General features: G+C 35.1%; 1 protein-coding gene across 1 annotated transcript; it reads left to right on the forward strand.

Annotated features, from left to right (window-relative positions):
- Nucleotides 1-2,223: 2,223 nt before the first annotated feature.
- Nucleotides 2,224-5,535, forward strand: LOC121238422 (protein NRT1/ PTR FAMILY 2.7-like). The gene is given in 5 exon segments (XM_041135270.1): nucleotides 2,224-2,377; nucleotides 2,495-2,712; nucleotides 3,696-4,231; nucleotides 4,591-4,756; nucleotides 4,759-5,535. Coding segments are annotated over 5 exon segments (1,695 nt in total). The 5' UTR covers nucleotides 2,224-2,304; the 3' UTR covers nucleotides 5,461-5,535.
- The last annotated feature ends 16,222 nt before the right edge of the window (nucleotides 5,536-21,757 follow it).

A 21,757-nucleotide genomic window follows, 5' to 3' on the forward strand; every position in this document is an offset into this window, starting at 1 on the left:
TTAATATTGTCCCACTCGAGCCGGACTCCCAATGCCTCACGTTATTTCCTTTTACTGCCTCACGTCTCTAGAGCCCATGCCGAATACATTTCCTCACTTCTCTCGAGGTCTAGTGCTTTTTGTGCCCATGAAATCGAGCGTCATTCATCATTTTCCCATTTCTCCTTCACAGTAAGTATCCTATCATCTTCCCTCTTCTATTTCTAGGGTTTAGATTTCATCCATTTGGATTTTTGGTCTCTTGTGTGATTTTGGAGCTTTCGGTTTGGATTGTTGGTTGTTGAGATTGTGAATCTTCAAAACATTGTGTTGGGTTTTGCATTTCATCTAAACATCATGTATTTAGGATGGTTTTTGGTGTGTTCTTGCATTTTACCATTCGGTTTCTACTTGTTGCCCACCAAGTGCTTGCCCTTTTTTCTAACTAAAATTTTTCAATCTTCCTTTCATTTGTCTACATGCATTCATGTTCATTCATAACCTAAATCACAATGCATTATAGAGCTAAGGTTCTTCATGGTTGTGGGAGGGTCTTCTCAAGAGTTTTATTCTTGTTTCCCACATTGTAGTTAGCATGAGTCTGGATCTCCTGCTTGTTGAGTATAACAATGTACATAATTTTTTTTTTTCAAACTAGGAGGAGTAAGCCTTGATAGATTTGTGATAAAAGGGGGGAGTTGGAGGAACTACACTGCTGAGGGGGAGTTGAATGATTTTTTATTTTTTTAAAAGAATTTTAAGATTTAGGGGGAGAACGGAAACTTCGTTTTGTGTGTAACAAGTACAATCTTAACTTTCTGATTTGCTGTTGGGTAGATTTGATACTTTTGCTGGACTTGACTGTGATGTTAAATGACTATGCTGATTGTTTAAAATTTCAGTCACTGCATTTATGTTGCTACTTGTATGTTCGGAATTATGCTTTTTTTTTTTTCTCTTTCTTGTAGTGTTTTCAAAGTTTTGACAGGTTCAAGATTACATTCAACAATTATTTAGTTTTGTCATCAATATGCAAAAGAGGAAGATTGAAAATGTGAATTTCAAGAGTTTGGCTAGTATTAGGTGACTAAAATGATAGACATCATTTTGAGTTTAAATTATGTGAGTTGTTGAATGTAAAAGATTTCGAGTTTGTTTGGAGTTTGTAATTAAGTTTTTTAGATAAATCAAAACATGTAATTCCGAGTCTCAAGGTTCTTATCTTATTTATTGAAGAGTTTGAATTTGAAACGGCTACAAGTCTATGAAGATAGTTTCTTGCAGTTAGCAAACTATTAGCAAAATCATCGCGACAGATTCAATCTATCAACAAATTTCACTGAGACTTGAAAACTGTTTCCAAAAATATATTTAAATTGTCTTACTAACTAGGAATAGTAGAAATTTAATTCTGACGATTTTTTAGAGCACTTTCAGTGCTTATTTTGGTAAGAAAATCATATTATTTATATCTCAAAAAGTGTGATTGTGACACAAGGTTCAGATAATGTGATCGGTTAAACCACTAGAATTTCAATAGAGAAGTTAATATTTGAAGATCGTCAGTGGTTCTGATTACTACTGTGGTAGAGACAAATAGGTCGTTTGTCAGTTGTCTAGTCAAATAAGAGTGTTAATTGAAAAATGTTTAGTAATTAAAACTTGCTTGTAAAAAATTTTTAAATAGTGGATCGACATTTCTAGGTAAGCTGTCCAATAAGGTTTTATCTTTAAAGAATTTTTTAAAGGGTTTTTTTTTATTAGCAATTTTTATGTTATGCAATTGATTTATTTTATGTTAATGCTGTTATTATTAAATAATTGCATGAATATTAATTAACAAATTGGTTGATAGAATTGATAGAACTTCGAAAATTTTACTGTACAGGAATATTTGATTAATTTAAGAGGCAGATGGAGAGCACAGTGATAAGTGGCGGACTGGGTCAAATGCATGGACCCATGGTGACTAAACCCTCACGTGATTATCCTTCTCTCTTTAATATCCTGCCTTCACAGTGGAATCATGAAACCATTTTTGTCGCTTCCCTTCATTTGCATCGGAAAACTAGTTAGAATATTGGATCAGCATCTAGCAAGGACATTAAACTACAAGTAACTTAATATATATATATATATATATATATATAATGGTATTGTCCTGGACAACGGTACCAATCAAGGATGCATGAATTATTATCTGTCATGGTCCATGGAGTGAAGGTCCATGGAGTGTGAGATGGACAACTTACCTGACTCTGCAAAATTATTGAAAACAGCAACCACTAAATGAAGCCAACAACAGTACTATAGTTGACCTCCAATATGGATTGCAGAGTAAACATGCCAAACTCCTGTAGCAAACGAGGCGGATGGATCACCTTCCCCTTCATCAACGGTCTCTCTCTCTCTCTCTCTCTCTCTGTGACACAAACACCCACGCAGACGTGCACAAAATGTTTTGGATCAATATATATATATATATATATATGCTTATTCTTTGTATATTGAGCAGGGGCTGTGGTGGGCTTGACACTTGCGACCGGAGGATGGCTGTCAAACTTGATTGTATATCTGATTCAGGAATTCAATGTGAAAAGTATAAATGCTGCTCAGATTTCAAACATAGCGAGTGGTTGCATCTGTCTGTTCCCTATCATTGGAGCTGTTGTTGCCGACTCTTTCCTAGGCTCTTTCTTCGTTGCCTCAATCTCGGCCTGTATCTCTTTGCTGGTAATTAGTACTCTCGCACTGTTACATAATGTGTGCTGTTTCTTCTCTCTCTCTCTGTATATTTACATTTTTCCAGCATAAGAGATGGTACAGTCTCTGAACTGTGGTGAATTGTTAGTGTATGTTCTTTCACTTACCCAGAAGAAGCATATAATCTATTCTTCGCTAGATATAAAAACTAACCATCCTGTCTTTTCCTAGTAATGGGGAAGTAATCAACGCTTCTGTCAAAGGGAAAATATACACACATTTGCCTTCAGAAAATAAGATTGGAAAAGCAAGAACTGCTAGAATAATTGTAGGCACTTGAAGGAAAAGTGTTGCACGATTTTTAACTCAAACATTACCTGGCAATTATAAATTATAAGTTTGATGTAGTAACCACCAAAAGTATCACATGCCTGTTACAAACTTAGAAATGCTGTGACAGTACTTTTTGAAGGGGACAATAGTAACTACACGGAAAAAGATTTTCTCAAATTGTTGCCCAAACTTGAGGGCTCAAGTGGGAGAAAGATAGACATATGGAGTGGGCTCTACAATATTTATTTCCTGTCTAACATGATTAAATGAGCAATAACTAATGTAGGACCTATTCCATGTGTTTATCTCTCTCATACTCGAGGCTCTCAAGTTCGGACAACAATTTGTGAGGAAATCATCAAACGAGAAACTTAAAGAGCCAACTTCCATCGTGCACGCTCAAGGCACTATCAAAAGGGACTCGAGCTGACACGATGATTAGAAGTTATGTAATAGATAAGACATACACACACACATTACACGGGAAAAAGAAAATGAAGATGAGGAATATCATGATTAATAGGCTGGAGTGGATATGTTGCTGCAATCTTTGTTTCCTTTTCATTTGCCTCTGTTGCTGAACAATATATGGACCATTAACTGCTGAACCTGCAACTTGAAAGAGCAAATTAAGTAAGATTCTGATGCTGCAGCCTACAACTATTTATTTACCTTTGCAGGGCATAGTTCTTTTAGCATTGACTGCAACACTTGATTCCTTGAGGCCACAGCCATGTGATGATGGATCAAGCTTGTGCACACCACCCTCAAAACTTCAATATGCGGTCCTTTACACAGCTTTAGGTCTGGCATGTATCGGGTGTGGAGGTTCTCGCTTTACTCTGGCAACAATGGGAGCAAATCAATTTGATAAGCCCAAAGATCAAGGGATTTTCTTCAACTGGTATTTCTTCAGTCTTTACACTGCTTTAGCAGTAAGCAACACTGCCATTGTCTACATTGAGGACAACTTGAGTTGGAGATTGGGATTTGGCCTTAGTGCCATTACTAACTTAATCGGTTTGGCCTTCTTGTTGTTGGGAAGCCGTTTCTACATTTATGATAAAATACAAGGGAGCCCATTCACTGGTTTAGTTCGTGTTATTGTAGCCACGATTCAGAAGAGGAAGGTGCAGCTCTCATCCAAAACCGAGGATTACTACTATGGTCAAGATGGAATTGCAGAAATAGCTATACCATCTAAAAGGAGGTTCAGGTAGGAAGTCGAGTTATTAAAACTGCAAAATTCCTTTTTTAGGTATATTCTTGGGGGAAAATTGTTTTCTCTATTTAATTTATACATTGGTTTCTAGGCTTATACAATATCAATAGAGTTTTGAACTTAATTAGTTGAAGGTTGTATACTCCATTCACTTTATCATATCAACTTAAACATATAAGCTCTGATGGAGAAAGAACATATCAGAGACCATCAACATCTTGAACCATGTGGAAGTCATTTGACTTCTAATGGTTCATAATTAATTTGATATAAGCACATCGACCATGTGTAGACCATGTGACAGATTTGTTGGTCTAAAATAAGCTACAGAAATGAATGCACTTTTGATGCAGGTTTCTCAACCGTGCAGCACTCAAAATAGAAGGAGATGTTCAATCGGACGGTTCAGTGGCAAAACCTTGGAGAATATGCACAATGCAACAAGTAGAAGATCTCAGAAACCTGATCAGAATATTGCCATTATGGTCAACAGGTGTCTTCCTAAGTACCCCAATAGCAGTCCAGTCCAGTCCAGTTTGACAATCCTCCAAGCTCTAACCATGAACCGTAACGTTGGTCCTCATTTCAAAATCCCATCTGGGTCTATCCTGGTGTTGGTCCTAATCTCCACATCCATCTTTCTCACCATTATTGATCGTTTCTTATGTCCAATGTGGCAGAAGCTCACAGGTTCCTCTCCGATGCCTCTCCAACGAATAGGAGTAGGCCACGTGCTAAACACATTGAGCATGGCCACGTCAGCGCTAGTGGAATCAAAGCGGCTCAATATAGCCCAAGCCCACCACCTCCAAGACCAGCCCAGCTCCATAGTGCACATGTCTGTCTTGTGGCTATTTCCACAACTAGCTTTGGTTGGCATTGGAGAAGCATTTCATTTCCCAGGGCAAGTTGCGTTGTATTATCAAGAATTTCCAACATCACTCAAAACTACATCAACTGCAATGATTTCAATGATCATTGGGATAGCTTTTTATCTGAGCACGGCTTTGATTGATCTTGTTCGAAGGGTCACAGGATGGCTACCAGACAATATAAATGATGGAAGGGTTGATAATGTTTATTGGGCATTAGTTGTGGTGGGGGTGCTCAACTTTGGTTACTACTTGTTGTGCGCTTGTTCGTACAAATATCAAAATCTTGGAAAGGGATCAGAAAATGGTGGTTCTGGCGGTACTGATAATGAGGCACATGGTAAGGCTTGAATGTCTTTATAACCAGTTCTGTATCTAAAACGTTTTCTTTTGAAACCAGCATAAGGGAGATTCTATATATCAACATTTGTCTCCTACCCCAAAGCAATTGCCTTTCTTGGATTAATCGAGGTTTTGAATCAGAAATCACTGCTGGGGTGTTTAATCTGGGATTTTCTTCTGTGTACGTATTTCTAAAAATGTGATGTCTGAAAATCTAGATTTTTAAGAATTTGACCACGTTTGGGAATGACTGAAAATATGACAAAGGACAAGGAGCACCAAATGCCGTAGTCAAAGGAGTGGTTGAGTCACTATACAAATGTTACAAATAAATGCAATAGCCGACATGGAGCACCGAATTCCATAATCAAAGGAGCACCGGATGCATTAGTCGTCGTTGTCATTCAGAATTGCATGATTTGGCTGTCTTAATGATTTTGGCTTGATTCTTGGACAGAGATGGTTGACTTTTGTTGCGCAGTTAGGCCCGTCCCCGCAAACTCAAGGGAGAGGGACGAACGGTGAGTTTGGAGCAAAGTGAAGAAAATTTAGGTGCAACCAATGGTTTTGTCAAGATATCTGCAAGCTAATCTTTTCCAGAAATGAAACAAACTTGTAATTGTCTAAGGTCAACTCTCTCATGAACAAAGTAAAAATCAATAGCAACATGTTTAGTACGGACATGAAAAATAGGATTAACAGAAAGATAGGTTGCTCCTATATTATCACACTATAACGTGAGAGGTTGATGTAAGTAAACACCAAGTCTTTGAAGAAGGTTTTGAAGCCAAATTAATTCAGCAGTGGAATTCGCAAAGGCTTTGTACTCATTTTTGGTGCTAGAACGAGTAATAGTTTGCTACTTACATGAACTCTAAGAAATTAAATTATTGTCAAAGAAAACAAGATGACCACTAGTAGAGCGACGATTATCAGGGCATCCTACCCAATCAGCATTAGAATATGCTTGTAATAGTGGCAAGATTGGGAGTGATATGTAGTCCATGCATGGAGGTGGCTTACGATAGCGAATGATCCTTTTGACTGTACTCCAATGATTTACTGTAAACGGTGCATGTATTGACATACTAAGTTTATAACAAATGACAAGTTAGATTGAGTAAGGAGGACATATTGTAGAGCCCCAATCGGGATGCGATATAACATGGGATTATGAAAAGCATCATTGTCAAACAAAGTGAGATTATGAGTGGAAGCCATTCGAGTTGCTACAGGTTTGGCGTTGATCATGTTGGTGCAATGAAGAATGTCCTGAATATATTTTTGCTAACAGAGAAACAATCCATCTGAATCAAAATTAATCTCAATGCCCAAGAAATAGCTCAACTGGCCTAAGTCCTTGATGGGCAAGCTAGACCAAAGATTGGTCAATAGGTCATCAATAACATGCAAAGACGACTCAGTGATGAGAATATCGTCAACATAGACAAGAACAAAGAGCTAAAAATGGTTCTAACGAAAAATGAATAACGAAATATCAACCTTGGAAGAGATGAACCCAAGTTCAATAGGTCTGGAGCTTAGCTTAGAGAACTAGGAGCGTGGTACTTACTTGAGACCGTAAATGGCCTTGTAGAGACAACAAACATGATTAGGGTACTGTGGATGAGAGAGACGAGAGGCTGAACCATAAAAACTGATTCAATGAGATCACCATGTAAAAATGCATTTTGCACATTGAGTTGACGCACTGGCCATTTCTAAGTAACTGCAAGAGATAGAATCAATCGAATGGTTTGTGGTTTCACAATTGGACTAAAAGTTTCTCTATAGTCAAGACCAGGTTGTTGGTGAAAACTCTTGGCTATTAACCGAGCCTTGTGATGCTGAATGCTACCATCTGCATTTCTTTTGAGGTGATACACCCACTTACAACCAATGATATTCTTTTATGGTGTAGCTAGTACAAGTGTCCAGTTTCCATTGCTAAAGTACGCATTAAACTCATCATTCATAGAATGTCTTCATTCGGGATGCTTTGCTGCAATTGTGAAGCAAGTGGATTCTTGATCAATAGAACCAGTGGTGGAGAGCATCGCACGGGGTGAATACAAAATAGTGCCATCCGTTGGAACTTTAGGGCATCTGATATTATTCTGCGGTTTGGTGCGCATCTGATGAATACGAGGGGCCGTTAGTTAAGTGGAGTTGGTGCTAGAAGCAATGATGGAAACTATAGGAGGAGTTGCAGAATTATGGAACACTTCAAAGGAAAAAGGTGACACTATTGAGTCATGGGGCACTGGTGCATGCAAATCTTATGTACTATAGCATGTGTAGCCAAAGGACAATGGGTTGGTGAAACTTGTACGGAAAAAAGTAATGTGGCCAAATTTGAATGGGCCGAGTTAGAAGTGTGTGCTGGGTTGGAACTTAGCTCTAAGAAAGGGAAGCACCTTCATCAAATATAATGCATTTGGAGATATAGACATAGTTTGAAGGAATACGAAGACACTGATAGCCCTTATGAGAGGGTCTATAGCCAAGAAACACACATATGTGAAACCAGAAATCAAGTTTATGAAAGTTATAGGGCTGCAAGTTCGGCCAACAAGCAGATTCAAATGTTCTAAAGAATATGTAATTAGGCTTGACTTGAAAGAGACATTCAGGAGGTGATTTATTTTTTCATTGAAGACAAGAGTTGATTGATGAAAAAAAGTAGTTTTGAAGGTATAGGATTAGGGGTGCAATTGGTTTGGTCTGGTCCCCAATGGAGGGAGGATTACGAACCAAAAATTTTAGTCCATCATTTTTGCCAGATAGGACCAGTAGTTATCGGTCTGATTCTGTCCATGAATTTTTTTTCTCTTTTTTCTTTTTTTAATAGAAAAATTAACACAAAAGTTAATTAAATTAGTAAAATTAAAATTATGTAATCTCTTTAACATTTTATATATGGTTAATGAATATTAAATAATTTCATTGTATATATGGTCAATGGTGATCCTTTGGATGAAAATTATATAATTAACTTATACAACCACTATATAAAATAATATATTATATATATATAAAATACATATAGATATACATAAATATATTCGGTCGGTCTTGGTCCTTCCAAAAAAATCACAACCTGAGATCGACCAATAAGACTATTGGTCTGGTTCAGTCCGGACCGTACCATTTAGTCCGGTCAATTTTTTTGGTCTGGACTGATAGTCTTACAATCCTACATAGGACCAATATATTTATAGAACTTTAGCATGTGCGTTCAGACCAGGTCTTGTTTGTACAAGATGACAGTGCTCATTCTACGGAACCATTTTGCTGATGAGTATGAGGACAAATGAGACGATGAATAATACCAAAAGATTGAAAAAATGTGTTTAGCCATCTATATTCCCCACCCCAATCAATTGGAACCAATTTTATAGCCAAATTGACGTTCAAAGAGCTTTTGAAATTGATAAAAAAATGGGTTCCACATTAGATTTTTTTTTTTTGTTAAAGGATCAAGTCATGTAAATTTACCGTAATCATCCAGAAAAATTATATAGTAACGATAACCTTCAATAGATGGAACAGGAGATGGGCCCCATACATAAGAAAAAATTAAATCTCAAGGCAGTTGAGAACGAGGAGACAAACAAAATGGAAAATTGTGACTTTTTGCTTGTTGACAAGAATTGCAAACAACACAAGTTTTATTGCTAGAAATTGGGAGTTTATAGGACAATAAAATGTGCTTGACTATACGAGGAGAGGGATGATCGAGGTGACAATGCAGATTTGAACCATATTCATTTAATGGTTCCTGACTTGTCTATTAGGTTTGTAATAAACTTGAACACACTGCATTGAAGTGCTATCATCATTTTGATTTTGCTTATCAGGATGAACAGACCAACAATTTTCAAGCACATATGTGTCCATTGCACCCTTTTAGTCAGATCCCAGCTGGTAAGCTGATACAATTGCAACTCAACATCTCACCTCGAACCTCAATAATTTGATGCTGCAGGTTGATTAATACATGGGAACTGATCAAATTATAATAAGTAATGGTGCATGTAATTTGCATATACAACACATTGGTGCCTCTCAAATCTCATCTCCTTCTAAAAACTTATTATTGCATCAACTCTTACATGTTCCATCCATTGAAAAAAATTTGGTATCCATTAGTAAATTTACTCGTGATAATAATGACTTTCTTGAATTTCATTTTTATCATTTTTGTATGAAGGACCTCAATACCAAGACCTTCCTCCTTCGCGGGCCAACCAAAGATGGACTCTACTCTATCATCATCCTTGACATCTTATGCATTGTGAAGCAAATAAGAATCCAAGAACACAAGAACGTAAGAACAAATGAATTCTTAAAAATGGAAACTCTGTATTCAACTTGAACAATTGTAGTGGAGCCTTTATTTTATATACACAGATATAAAGGCGGGAAATGACTAATCAAATGAAGATAGTAACCGTTCAACCCAAGTTGACCTTCGTTGACTTTTCATGAAAGTAAAATGAAGATTAAAATTATAACAATCCCTTTCTAGATGATGTGTATATCTTATGCAAATTCATCTTGTTCAAGAGAGTATGGAAAGGACCAGAACCCAAAGGTTTGGTGAGCATATCAACAATTTGATGAGCTGAGGAATCATAAAGGGTTCTTAGAACACTAGATTGAAACTTTTCTCGGATAAGGTGACAATCTAAATCGATGTGTATGGTCCTCTTATGAAACACCAGATTGGCTGCAATGTGGAGGGTAGCTTGATTGTTAAAAAAAAAAAAAAAAAAAAAACTACGGAAGGTTGAGGATATATTTGATGAGAATCAGAAAGTAAAAAAAGAATCCAAATTACTTAACACACAACATATGCCATTGATCTATGTTTTGCTCAGCAAATGATCTTGAAATGGTCTTTCGCTTATTAGATTTCCAAGAAATGAGTGATTCACCAAGAAATAAACTATAATCAGAAACAGATCTCCTAGCATTAGGACAATTTGCCCAGTCAGAATTAGCAAAAGCCTTGACATGAATGGGAGAGGATGCTGAAAAAAATGCCTTGATCTGGTGCATTTTTAATGTATCGTAAAATTCTGAGAGTCGCTTGCATATTTGGTACTTAAGGAGCATCAAGAAATTGACTCAAGTAGTGAAATGCAAATGTGATATCAGGTCTAGTATTGGTAAGATAAAGTAATCTTCCAATAAGCCTTATATAACTTGAGATATCCATAAGTAACTCACCATCTGTCTTTGCAATGAGGATCCATTGGGAAATTCATAGGTTTGGATCTGCTAGCATCATAAAATTTCTAGTGCATATTTTCTTTGACATATAGATATATCCTTTTTGGATCTAGCAATCTCCATTCTCAAAAAAATACTTTGTAGGTCTTAGATCTTTTAGCGTAAACTGATATTTTAGAGATGATTTAATAAAATTGACAATTGCCATATCACTACTTGCTAGGAGTATATCATCGACATATGCTAATAGAGCTAAAAATGAGGCGGCATCTTGTTTTGTGAATAAAGAATAATTTGACTTGGATTAAGTAAAACCGAGCTAAAGTAGTGCTAAAATGAACTTGGAGTCCCAATGTTGAGAAACTTGTTTCAAGTCATAAAGTGTTTTTTGTAGCTTACACGCCCTAGTGTCCCCCTTACTAAGATAACTAGGGGTAATTTCATGTATACATCCTCTTCCAACTCTCAACTCTCCTTATAGGAATGCATTATTGGCATCAAGATGGATTAAATGCCAATTATGTATTATAGCCACAGACAAACACATCTTATCGTGACCATTTTAGTAATGGGAGAAAAAGTTAAAAAAAAAACCAAATCCTTACCTATGAGTATATCCATTGACAACTAATCTTGTCTTATATCTCTCAAACAAATCATTGGCGTTATCAAGAGGGTTATGTTAAGGTTGAGCCATGACTTGATTGGTCGGAGCAAACTTTCCCTTATGCCTAAAACTTGAGGGATATCCATGTATCTTATAGCATTTGTCCACTATATGATTAGTCATGCCACAATGAATGCATAAAAACTTATCTCTTCAACCTTGTTGTCTTGCAAGATTCAATCTTGAAGGTTCCACTTTCTTGCTTATAAAAGTTGCAGTGTAAATATCATGAATGCTTGCAGACCCAACTTCTCCCATTTTCTCTTCTTGAATCACCAAAAAATAAATCTTAGTAATTGGAGGTAGAAGATCCATCAACAAAATTTGTCCCAATGTGAGAAACTATATAATATACTGGCCTTGTTGATATTCCAAGAAACCATGGATAGCACCTCAATTACAATTTTTCAATACTCCTATAATGTCTTAATGGAAGGCCCAAACTACATGATCTATACTCTAAAATGACTAGTTAACGATATAATTAGAGTTCCAATGGAACCTTATAAAGAGCAAAATCTTCTCATTCCCAAATAATATAGGATCTCATACATCACCTACTCTTATCCTTATCATATGGGGTATCACAATCTACCACCCTTAAATTCCCAATGTCCTCGTTGGGTCAGTCCGTCATAGGTGGCAAGGCTCAAGTCTCACATTTCTGGTTGGGATAATTTTTGATACTATTTGTAACGCCCAATGGAAGGCCAAAATCACATGGCCTATACTCTAAAAGAACTAGTCAATGATATAATTGGAGCCGCATTGAAACTTTATAAAGAGCAAGAACTTCTCATTCCTAAGCAATATAGGATCTCATACACCACCAACCCTTATTCTTATAATGTGGGGTATCACAGCTCCACGCATACAAGTAGGAATTTGATTATAGTTAAGAAGTTTATCTCACAAACTTTTGAATACAACTAGTGTGACACCCCCAACCTCTGCTTGGGATTTTATAGAAACTAAAGTGTCGGGACATACGATACAAGATTACATATCCTCATTTATGTTGGATAACATGCAATGGACCTATCATGTTTTTAGCAATATGCAATAAACACGACCGGATTTTTTCTGTTTAAGCGTATGTGGCACCAGAATAACTAAATTCCAAAATAAATTTCATGTCATTAATACTTAAACAAGTTCATCATCCATCCAAACATGTCTTTATCACAAAAGACATATCGTATTGGAGTAAGAAATCCTTAATTACATAAACCAAAAGCCTCCTAACTACACACCAAGCCGCTCATGTAGGTTTGCTATCAAAAGTAATATCACGTTTAGAAATTGGATGAAGGACTTCATAAGGTCCTCCAAACTTAAGTCTCTCACTAATCGACCTCATTGAGTCTGGCATGTCCTTCATCATCCTCACTTGGAACGGATTCTACCATTCTGGGTGTGAATGATAGTTGGAACTACAATATCACTAAGTTAATCAACTAAGCTACCAACAATTTATAAAAAGCATGCAGGATAATAAACATGGCATGTTTGCATGATTGATATGACCTTACACTTACAAGAAAAAAGACATCATTGACATCAGAGCTTTAATATTTCATAGCATGCTTGCTTTCATAAACAGATTTAATTAATTCTTATTCAAGTTCTTACATAGTTACTCAAACAAAGCATAACACCGATGCCATGAGTGTTTTATTCAATTTATCAGAGATATTTAGACAAAGCAGAATGCTTACACTATAAGTATTTTATTTATTTTATCAGAGACATTCAGACAAAGCAGAATGCCTATGCCATGAATATTTTATTCAATACTTGACTCAAAATAAAACATGATTAATGACATATGGTTGTGACTTGTGACAGATGTTCATGATTGTGATATATGGCATCGTGGCATAACATAATTATTGCAAATATGACAAGAATTGGTAAACTTGCATGCTTCATGACATGATTGTGACATGTGATATGTAGCATCATGGCATAACATAATTATTGCAAATATGACAAGAATTGATAAAACATGATTCACTTGCATGGAATTTACTATGTAGCATACTATCATTTACTGAGAGTATAATGCCCCAATGGAAGGCCCAAACCACATGGCCTATACTCTAAAAGGACTAATCAATGATATAATTGGAGCCACATTGAAACCTTATAAAGAGTAAGAACTTCTCATTCCCAAGTAATGTGGGATCTCATACACCACTTACCCTTATCTATATCATATGGGGTATCGCAGAGTGTAAGTTAAAAGTTAACTTATAGAAATCCTTGCATATAAAAATTGAATGGGTTGAAATGAGAGATGTACTAAGGTTATGAAACCTCATTAACTAGTAAAAATTTAGGGTGTGTTTGGCAAGTGAGAGTACTTGAGGTATTCTCACTACTATTCTTTACTTTATTATTACTTTTTACCTATTTTTCTACTATTCATTACTTTTCACCTACTTTTTAATATTTTATTATTATTTTTTCATTACTTTTTCACTATTATTCACAAGCATTCTCAACACTTCTCAGGTATTTTCACTACCCAAACCAAGCTTAGAATCTAACATCCTTAGATTACTATTTACAGAATTGCCCTTTGACTCTTCAGAATTTGCAAATAGGCATCTAAACTTTCAATAATTGCAAATGAGCCCCAAATTTCACCAAACTTCACAAACCTCATGAATTTTCTATTCCAAACCCATTTTTGAACTTAGGAATTTGCGATTGAAGAATCTACTGTGAGAACTCTACCTTGGCTGAGACTCTTAAATCCTAATTTTCACTTACTGTGATTTTTGGTCCTTCTTATATACCATTTATGCCTTAGTCCGAATTTAACACCTAATTATCTCTTAGGCCCGATTTTATTAATATATAAAGTCACTAGATTCATCTCCTTCATGACCATATATTCATCATGTGAGTAACCAAAGACAAACACAACACCAATATGGCAAATCCGAAACCCTAGCATGGCACACCTAGCTTTTATTTTGCAAATGAACGTCAAGAACTTCGAAGAATCACATACCCCAATTCCTAACATGCTAAGAACTCATTTCCTAGATGGTATTACATAACACCAAGCATTAATTTCAAGATATCAAAGAGATAGAAAACCAATCATGCCATAAGCCCTAAACCAAAACATGCTCGCATTTGTTCTAGAATATTTTGACTCAATCCTCATGTATCATGCTAATTCCCTTCATATAACTCATCCATGATTGCCATAGTTAGGCCTTGGCTAGGTTTTAGCACCATTTTAATCATTTAGCCATACTGCAAGGTTAAATCAAACAATAAGCAAGAACCTCAAAGCTTACACCAAAAATCTTGAATCTAAAAGTAGTTACTAAAAACTTAACTCAAAGCCTAATTTCATGACTCAAAAAAAAAAAAAAAAAAAAAAAACAAAAAAAAACTTAATACATAGACCAAATCTTTTCAAAAGGGGCTTTGAAGATCCATTCAGCAAACCAAGACATTTGAACTCAAAAGAATTAAATCTTCTAAAGGAACTTGTGCTAATTTTTAGTTTTACTAAACCTAATTAGTGCATGCGATCTTTTGAATGAAAACACTTGTGCAACAAGCTTAGACCAATGTTTGATACATCATACATGTCACTAAATTTACTAAAAATTGAAATCATCAAAATAAACCTAAGACTATATGGCATTTCAAAGCAAAACTCCAAGACAAGCAATACATGCTAGCTGAATCCATCAACTCCAATATCATCAAGATTCTACCATTTTATATTAAGGAATATATTCAAACACCTAAGCCATCAAGTTTTTAACTTAGAGTAACACAAAATAGGAGAGAAGAGGTTGAGGAGAATGATCTTACCAAGCCAATCACCAAGAGGAAATGCCTAGCTTTTCCTTACTTCTCTCTTATGCTCGGTTTGCTCTCAAAATGTTAAATGAGATGTGTGAGCGTGTGTGCAAGTGAGGAGGGGCCCAAATGGCATGGGAAACAAAAAGGGAGTAAGGGGAGGGGTAGCTTGAACCTGTCATGGCATGGCATGGAGGTGATGGAAGGGTTGCTTATTGAAGTGAGCAAAAGGTGTCTTGGTTGCTTGTAAATGGGATTAAGTCAAGAGGGAATGGGAAGGTGGAAATCGATTGGGTGGAGGGCCAGGGTTGGACCAGTTTTTAGGGTTTCAATTTCAAATTAAATGCGGGGTTGGTCTTGGGCATGGGAGGTTGCTTGCAAGAAGGATTAAATCAAGTGTGAAAATGGAGGCAAAATCGATGGGTTACTATTTGGAAAACTAAAATTTGAAGAATAGATTATAAACTAGACTGAAGAAAAGTGCATTAAAATTTAGATTTTTAAAGATAATAAGAATAGATCTAGACCGTTTGATTTCGCCTAGCAAATCCCACACAATTTATTATTCATTGTTATAGAATTCAAATTATCCCAAATTGATGATAAAAATCCCTTAACTATTCAATATTTTCTCTCCAACAATACTAAAAATATCTTTAATTAATAATTTCATATCTCTATGTGAATTTAACTAATTGAAGACTCATTAAGTTCTTTGAATTTTTCTTGAAAATCACACTAATCGCAGTAAAATATCTCTACTTTTGCTCAACTAATGGTGCTTACTCCTAGAGCGCTAATCACAAATCACCTCTCGATTTTATTGCGATTTAATAGATCGAACAGTAATTAGTTAGAAAATTACAAGCATTAAGAATAAGGAATAAATACTCAATCATGGAAATATTGAAAATAAAATAACTTAGAATATAAAATTGTGTGTTCAATACTAAACTATATTAAAACTCTAGAGAATAAAATTAGTTTATATTGAAATTGAAAAGATAAAGAATAAAACTAGTATTCTTCGTTGGAGTCAGTTGATGAAGCATGCGACTTTTGCCTCTGCTTCCCAGATCTGCCTAATTGAAAGAAACTTAAAGAATAAATTCTGAAATATTAGATTCTAAAACTCAAACTCTCATTTTCTTCCCACAAGTCGGGATTAAATAGATGTCAAAACTTCAAATGCAGAAACAAGATAAATGCAGCTACAATCTAGCCTAAAAATCTGGAGAAAAAAAAAGTTTCTAAAGATAAATATTAATATAAAAGAAGATTATTCTATGAATAATGAGATTATTTAAAATTGAAGATTCAGTGATATGCGGCTTGAATTGTAGAACTAGGAAGGATTTCACTGGGTAGATGTTGTGTGCGCTGAATATAACTGGTCTCCTCAGCCAATGACCGAGATGTAAGGTTCTCGACTGAGATGAAATACCTCTCTCGCCAACCTACCAAGTGGTAAAGCTGCTCGCCTTTCCTAGTTGTTGTCCACGATGTCATTTAGTTTGGTTGCTTAAATTGGTCATTTAAACTGGTCGCCTAATCTAGTCGCCATTTGTCAGTTTGGATTCGAAGTCTTTTTTATTTTTAATCAAAATGCTCTCATTTCACATTGAATCTTCTCATTCCTTCAAATCCAAGAAAATAAAGAAACATATATAGAAATAAAATAAAATCAATAGTATTGAAGAAAAAATGACACTTTTCATTAATAAAAGAGTAATAAAAATCATACTTATCAAACACCCCCAAACTAATTAAGCTTTATTCACCCTCGAGCAAGGAAGAAAAAAAAAAAGATAATTAAAACAAGCATTGGTTTGACTCATAAAGTTTATCGCCTCAAAGATTGCCTAAAGTTTATAATTAAAAGGAATCATTTACGATCAATCAAGTCCCAAAAGTTAATTCGAAACTTAATTTCACCGAATTATCCATCCCAACATTCATGCATACCTATCAATCTCACTTCATTATTAGCTCTCCGGATAGTTTTATGCAAACAAGTAAATAAATAATGGATCTCTAAAAACTCTATAAGCTTGCTTTTCAAATCACTCTCAACTAATGTAGAACATAAACTATTATCAGAGAAAAATAAGTTTTTATTAAGCTTGTAATGCTAGGCTCGGGTGAGGGATACAAAGAAGAGGTAGGATTCAAACAAAGCTAGAGAAATTAAGTTTGAACACCACAGAATAAATAGAGCATTCTCACTTCTAACACAAATATCTCTTCTCAATCATTGTGAATCTCTCAACATACCTATCTTTATTGTACTTTCAAGTATCTTTCTCTTCACCACTCTATTCGGCAAGTCGAACATTCTTCTTCTTCTTCTTCTTCTTCTTTTTTTTTTCTTTTTTTTTTTTATAATTTTTTTTAATTTTTAAATAACCCATACCTTTTCGACTGCCATTGTGTATGACTCTTGTCAGCCTTTTCTTATCGGCCACACAATAGACGAGTTGATTTTTCACATCTCCAAACTTATGGTTTTGATAATATGGCTATAATTAATTTTACTTGTAGATCTTCTACTTCTCTTGCCTTTCATGCTCTTGTAAGTTTGTGACTTTGTGTAAACTTAGTTCTCTTGAAAGATCAAAGAATCAGTGTTTAAACTTAAATAGGGTAGGGAATATAAGGTTTACAAGAAGGAAATAAAATAAGGCCAAAATATAATTCAATAAAACTCAATGAGGTGTCTAGAGATAAAGATAATAAATAACCTTGAAATGCTCAATTGGTCTAAAAAATGCCTTAATCATTTTTTCAGTAATATTCTGTCTAGGGTTTCACCTCGAGTGTAATCAAACAAATTCTAGAGTAAGTTGAGACCATACAAATTCACAAAATTCACATAAAATTTATCTAGGTATACAAAACGATTAATGATCATTATAAGCATTCATTGAACATAGAAAATATCAAATTAAGTAAGATCAAGTAAATAATCAACAATTAGACCTAAGCAATGAGAATTTTTCCTAAAAATTATAATCAATTTCAATTATATTCTTATCATAGGCTTTTTATTCATCAAACCATACTGTTTTTATCATCATCATCATTATATATTTTTTGAAATAAATAAAATAATTTCCTTCCCCCCAAACTTAAATATTACATTGTCCTCATTGTGAAAGATGAAGAAAAACTAAAGAAGAGAATGAGAGAAGGTAAGAGATGCTCCCTTGATTTTTTTTCAATTGAATATTTTCCTTGAAAGTGCAGCCGTGTACCATTTGGAGATCTCCTAGGCCTCTTCATTCCTGCAAGATGAAAGCAAAATAATAATATTAAGCAAAAATAACACTTAAAAAAAATAAAAAATAAAATTAAAATTAGGGTTGCCTCCCGAACGCGCTTTATTTAAAGTCTATAGCTAGACATTATCTTCTCATCATTTTACATGAAAGTAAAATGAAGATAAAAATTGTGACACATTGTTTTCCTTCTTGTGCTCTTTAATTGGGAGTCTTGATAAATATGTAGTGATATACTATTTTTCATCCTAAATTTTGTATGTTCCAATCGTATTTACTATTAAACTTATTTTAAGTGGTTGATATTTAAATAGTTCATACATGGAAGCACCTAAAATGTGGCATATCAATAAGTGTGATTAGGGATGAAAAGATTTAGGATAACAATAATAGTGACTGACAAGATTTAGGTCCGAACTTATCGGGCCTGGTTCGATTCAACCGATTTTTCAGTTTTTTCTAACCCCTAGTTTTGGCTTAAATTTGATAATTTGTTCTGTATATGCTAGTCTCACGGCTGGTCACTTTGGTCTCATAAGTCTTTATAAAGAGCAAGAATATATTTTTATTGGCCAGGTTTGAAAGCTAAGGTGAAAAAACTCATTCGAGAATGTGAAATGTCTTCAAAACCAAGTAGAGAACATTCATCCTGATGTTTATTGTAGCCCTTGCCAATTCTACAAACTATTTCGAATGACATTTCAATAGATTTTGTGGAAGGGTTGCCAATGTCAAAAGGATATTCTGTGGTGATGGTTGTTATGGATAGACAAACCAAATATGCTAATTTCATAGTGTTAAAGCACCCTTCACGGCATCTCAAGTAGCCTATTTGTTTCTAAACAATGTTTTTAAGCTTCATGGTATGCCTAGAATCATTGTTTATGATCGATAATCTACATTCACCAGCACCTTCTGAAGAGAATTGTACAAGTTGCAAGGAGTCAGTCTCTCTTATTCTTCTGCATATCACCCTCAAAGTGATGGCCAAACTGAGGTAGTTATTAAGAGTTTAGAACACTTTTCGAGATGTTTTTCTGATGATAAATCAAGGCTCTAGTTTGATTGGTTGGCATTAGCTGAATGGTGGTACAATACCACTTTTCACTCATCCACCAAGATGACACCTTATGAAGTGGTTTATGGTGTACCTCCCACCAAGTTGCACACTTACATACTAGGGGTAATATCTAATTAGGTTGTGGATGATTTTTTGAAGATAAAGGATCAGATTATGACAACACTGGACGATAATTTGGTTGTTGCACAAGAGAGGATGAAATTGCAGTATGATAAACACAAAACAGAAAGGGAATTTATAGTGGGTGATTGGGTTTACTTGAGGCTCTAGCCTTATGGGAAACATTCTCTGGAAGCAAGACATAATTTGAAGCTATCATTGAGGTTTTTTAGACCATTCTAGATAACCAATGGAATTGTCGCATACAGACTTGATCTTCCCCCACAAGCTTAACTTCACCTAGTATTCAATGTCTCCTGTTTGAAGAAAAACCTTGGCCATCATGTTTCTAAACTATTAACTCTCGCTCTAGTTGATGTGCATGGAGAACTTATGCCTGAACCAATGGAAATTAATTTTACAACGTCGTAGCAAAAAAGTTAACAATAGGCCCTTAATTGAAGTACTTGTCAAGTGGCAAAAGGTATAGGTGGACAATGCTACATGAGAATGAAATATGATTTCTTCACTTTGTGGGCAAGGTGTTTTAAATGGGGAGGGTATGTCATGGCCTGTGAGTGGAATGGGGTTGCAGTGATGCAGACATTGACAAGCTACAAGCTCGAAGAAAAAGTATGACATTTTTGTTAGTTAAGCTTATAAAATGCATGTTGTCATTTAGTTTGGTGGAAATGCTGTAAGTTGTGCAACGTGTATGATTAATTGTTGTAGTAAGTAGAACATTGCGGTTTGAACTAGTAAGAGATGTTGTTTAAAAGTGTAAATAATTGTAGATGCTTACGATATAATGTCGTATAGCTTTAAAGAGACTGTTATAAAAGGAAGAAGAGTGGTGCTACTCTGCCGCCTGATTAGCACCGCTCGTTTATACTGCTTCTTGCTTTTTAGTTTTTTTTTTCCATTTTTTTCACATTTTTAATATATTTAGATATTTTTAAAAAATAAGACAAATACACCAATACACTTAAAATCACTTCCTTAATAACTAAGTAAAAATATATATATATATATATATAAATTTCTACAACAGTATACTAGAGCGGTACTGTTAGCTACCTCGGTCTAGTCCTTAAACATTGGGTTATCTTCGCCTTGGTTTTTCTTGTGATGACCGATTGCTTTAGCCCTATTGCTTGGATTTTGAACAATAATGATAATGTATGATGGTAATGATGAGTTCCTAGGTTGATGAAGGTATGATCTTTAGTGGCGAAATGGTAATGATGATGAGTTTGGGTGATCTAAGTGATGAATATGGGTGTTTGATGCTAAGTGAAATGGCTTGAAGGTTGTCCTTGATGTTGGAGCCTTTTGGATGATTATTAGGATTGGTATGGTGAAGTGTAACTAGGGTTTTGTGTGGTGGCTAAGGATGATTTCGAGATTAGGAAGATGTTTGAATGAGTCTAGAGTTGCTCCTTGACTTTAGGGATTGATTAAAAATAAGATGAAGAAGATAGAATTTGAATAAGGTAAGTGGATGAAGATGAATGGTGTTTGAATGAGTCTAGGGTTATTCTTAGAGTTTAGAGATTTGGAGATGGAATTTGAATATGGTAAGATATGATTGGGATATGGCAAGATGATGTTACTCTTTGCTTGACTTGAGTGATTCTAAAAATGGAGTGACTCTAGGGAAGTTTCTAGAATTAAGAGATTGACTAGGATAAGATAAGAAAGATGAGATTTGAATATGGTAAGAGGTTGGAAGTCTTTGGTTGACTAGATGGATTGGAAGAATGGAGAGATTTTAGGGATGAAGTGATTCTAGGGAAGTTCCTAGAATTAAGAGATTGGCTAAGGTAATGGATGTATTTCAAATTTGGAGGACTTGGAAGATGGAAGATGAGCTCCTAACTTGTAAGAGATGATTTAGGATTGATAGGATTTTGGAAAGATAAAGATGATTAAGGGAAGATTCCTAAGTGGTAGGAATCTATCAAGGAAAGATAGGGTTTCGGTTTTGGTAAGTGAAGAAGGTCTTAGTTGACTAGAGTAATACTAAGGGATGTGTGATTTGTGGGATTGATTGAGTGATTAGATGGATGGAGAGATTTAAGGGATAAGAGATGGAATGAAATTTTCTAG

Source organism: Juglans microcarpa x Juglans regia, chromosome 7D (genome assembly GCF_004785595.1).
Source record: "Juglans microcarpa x Juglans regia isolate MS1-56 chromosome 7D, Jm3101_v1.0, whole genome shotgun sequence".
NCBI classification, from domain to species: Eukaryota; Viridiplantae; Streptophyta; class Magnoliopsida; order Fagales; family Juglandaceae; genus Juglans; species Juglans microcarpa x Juglans regia.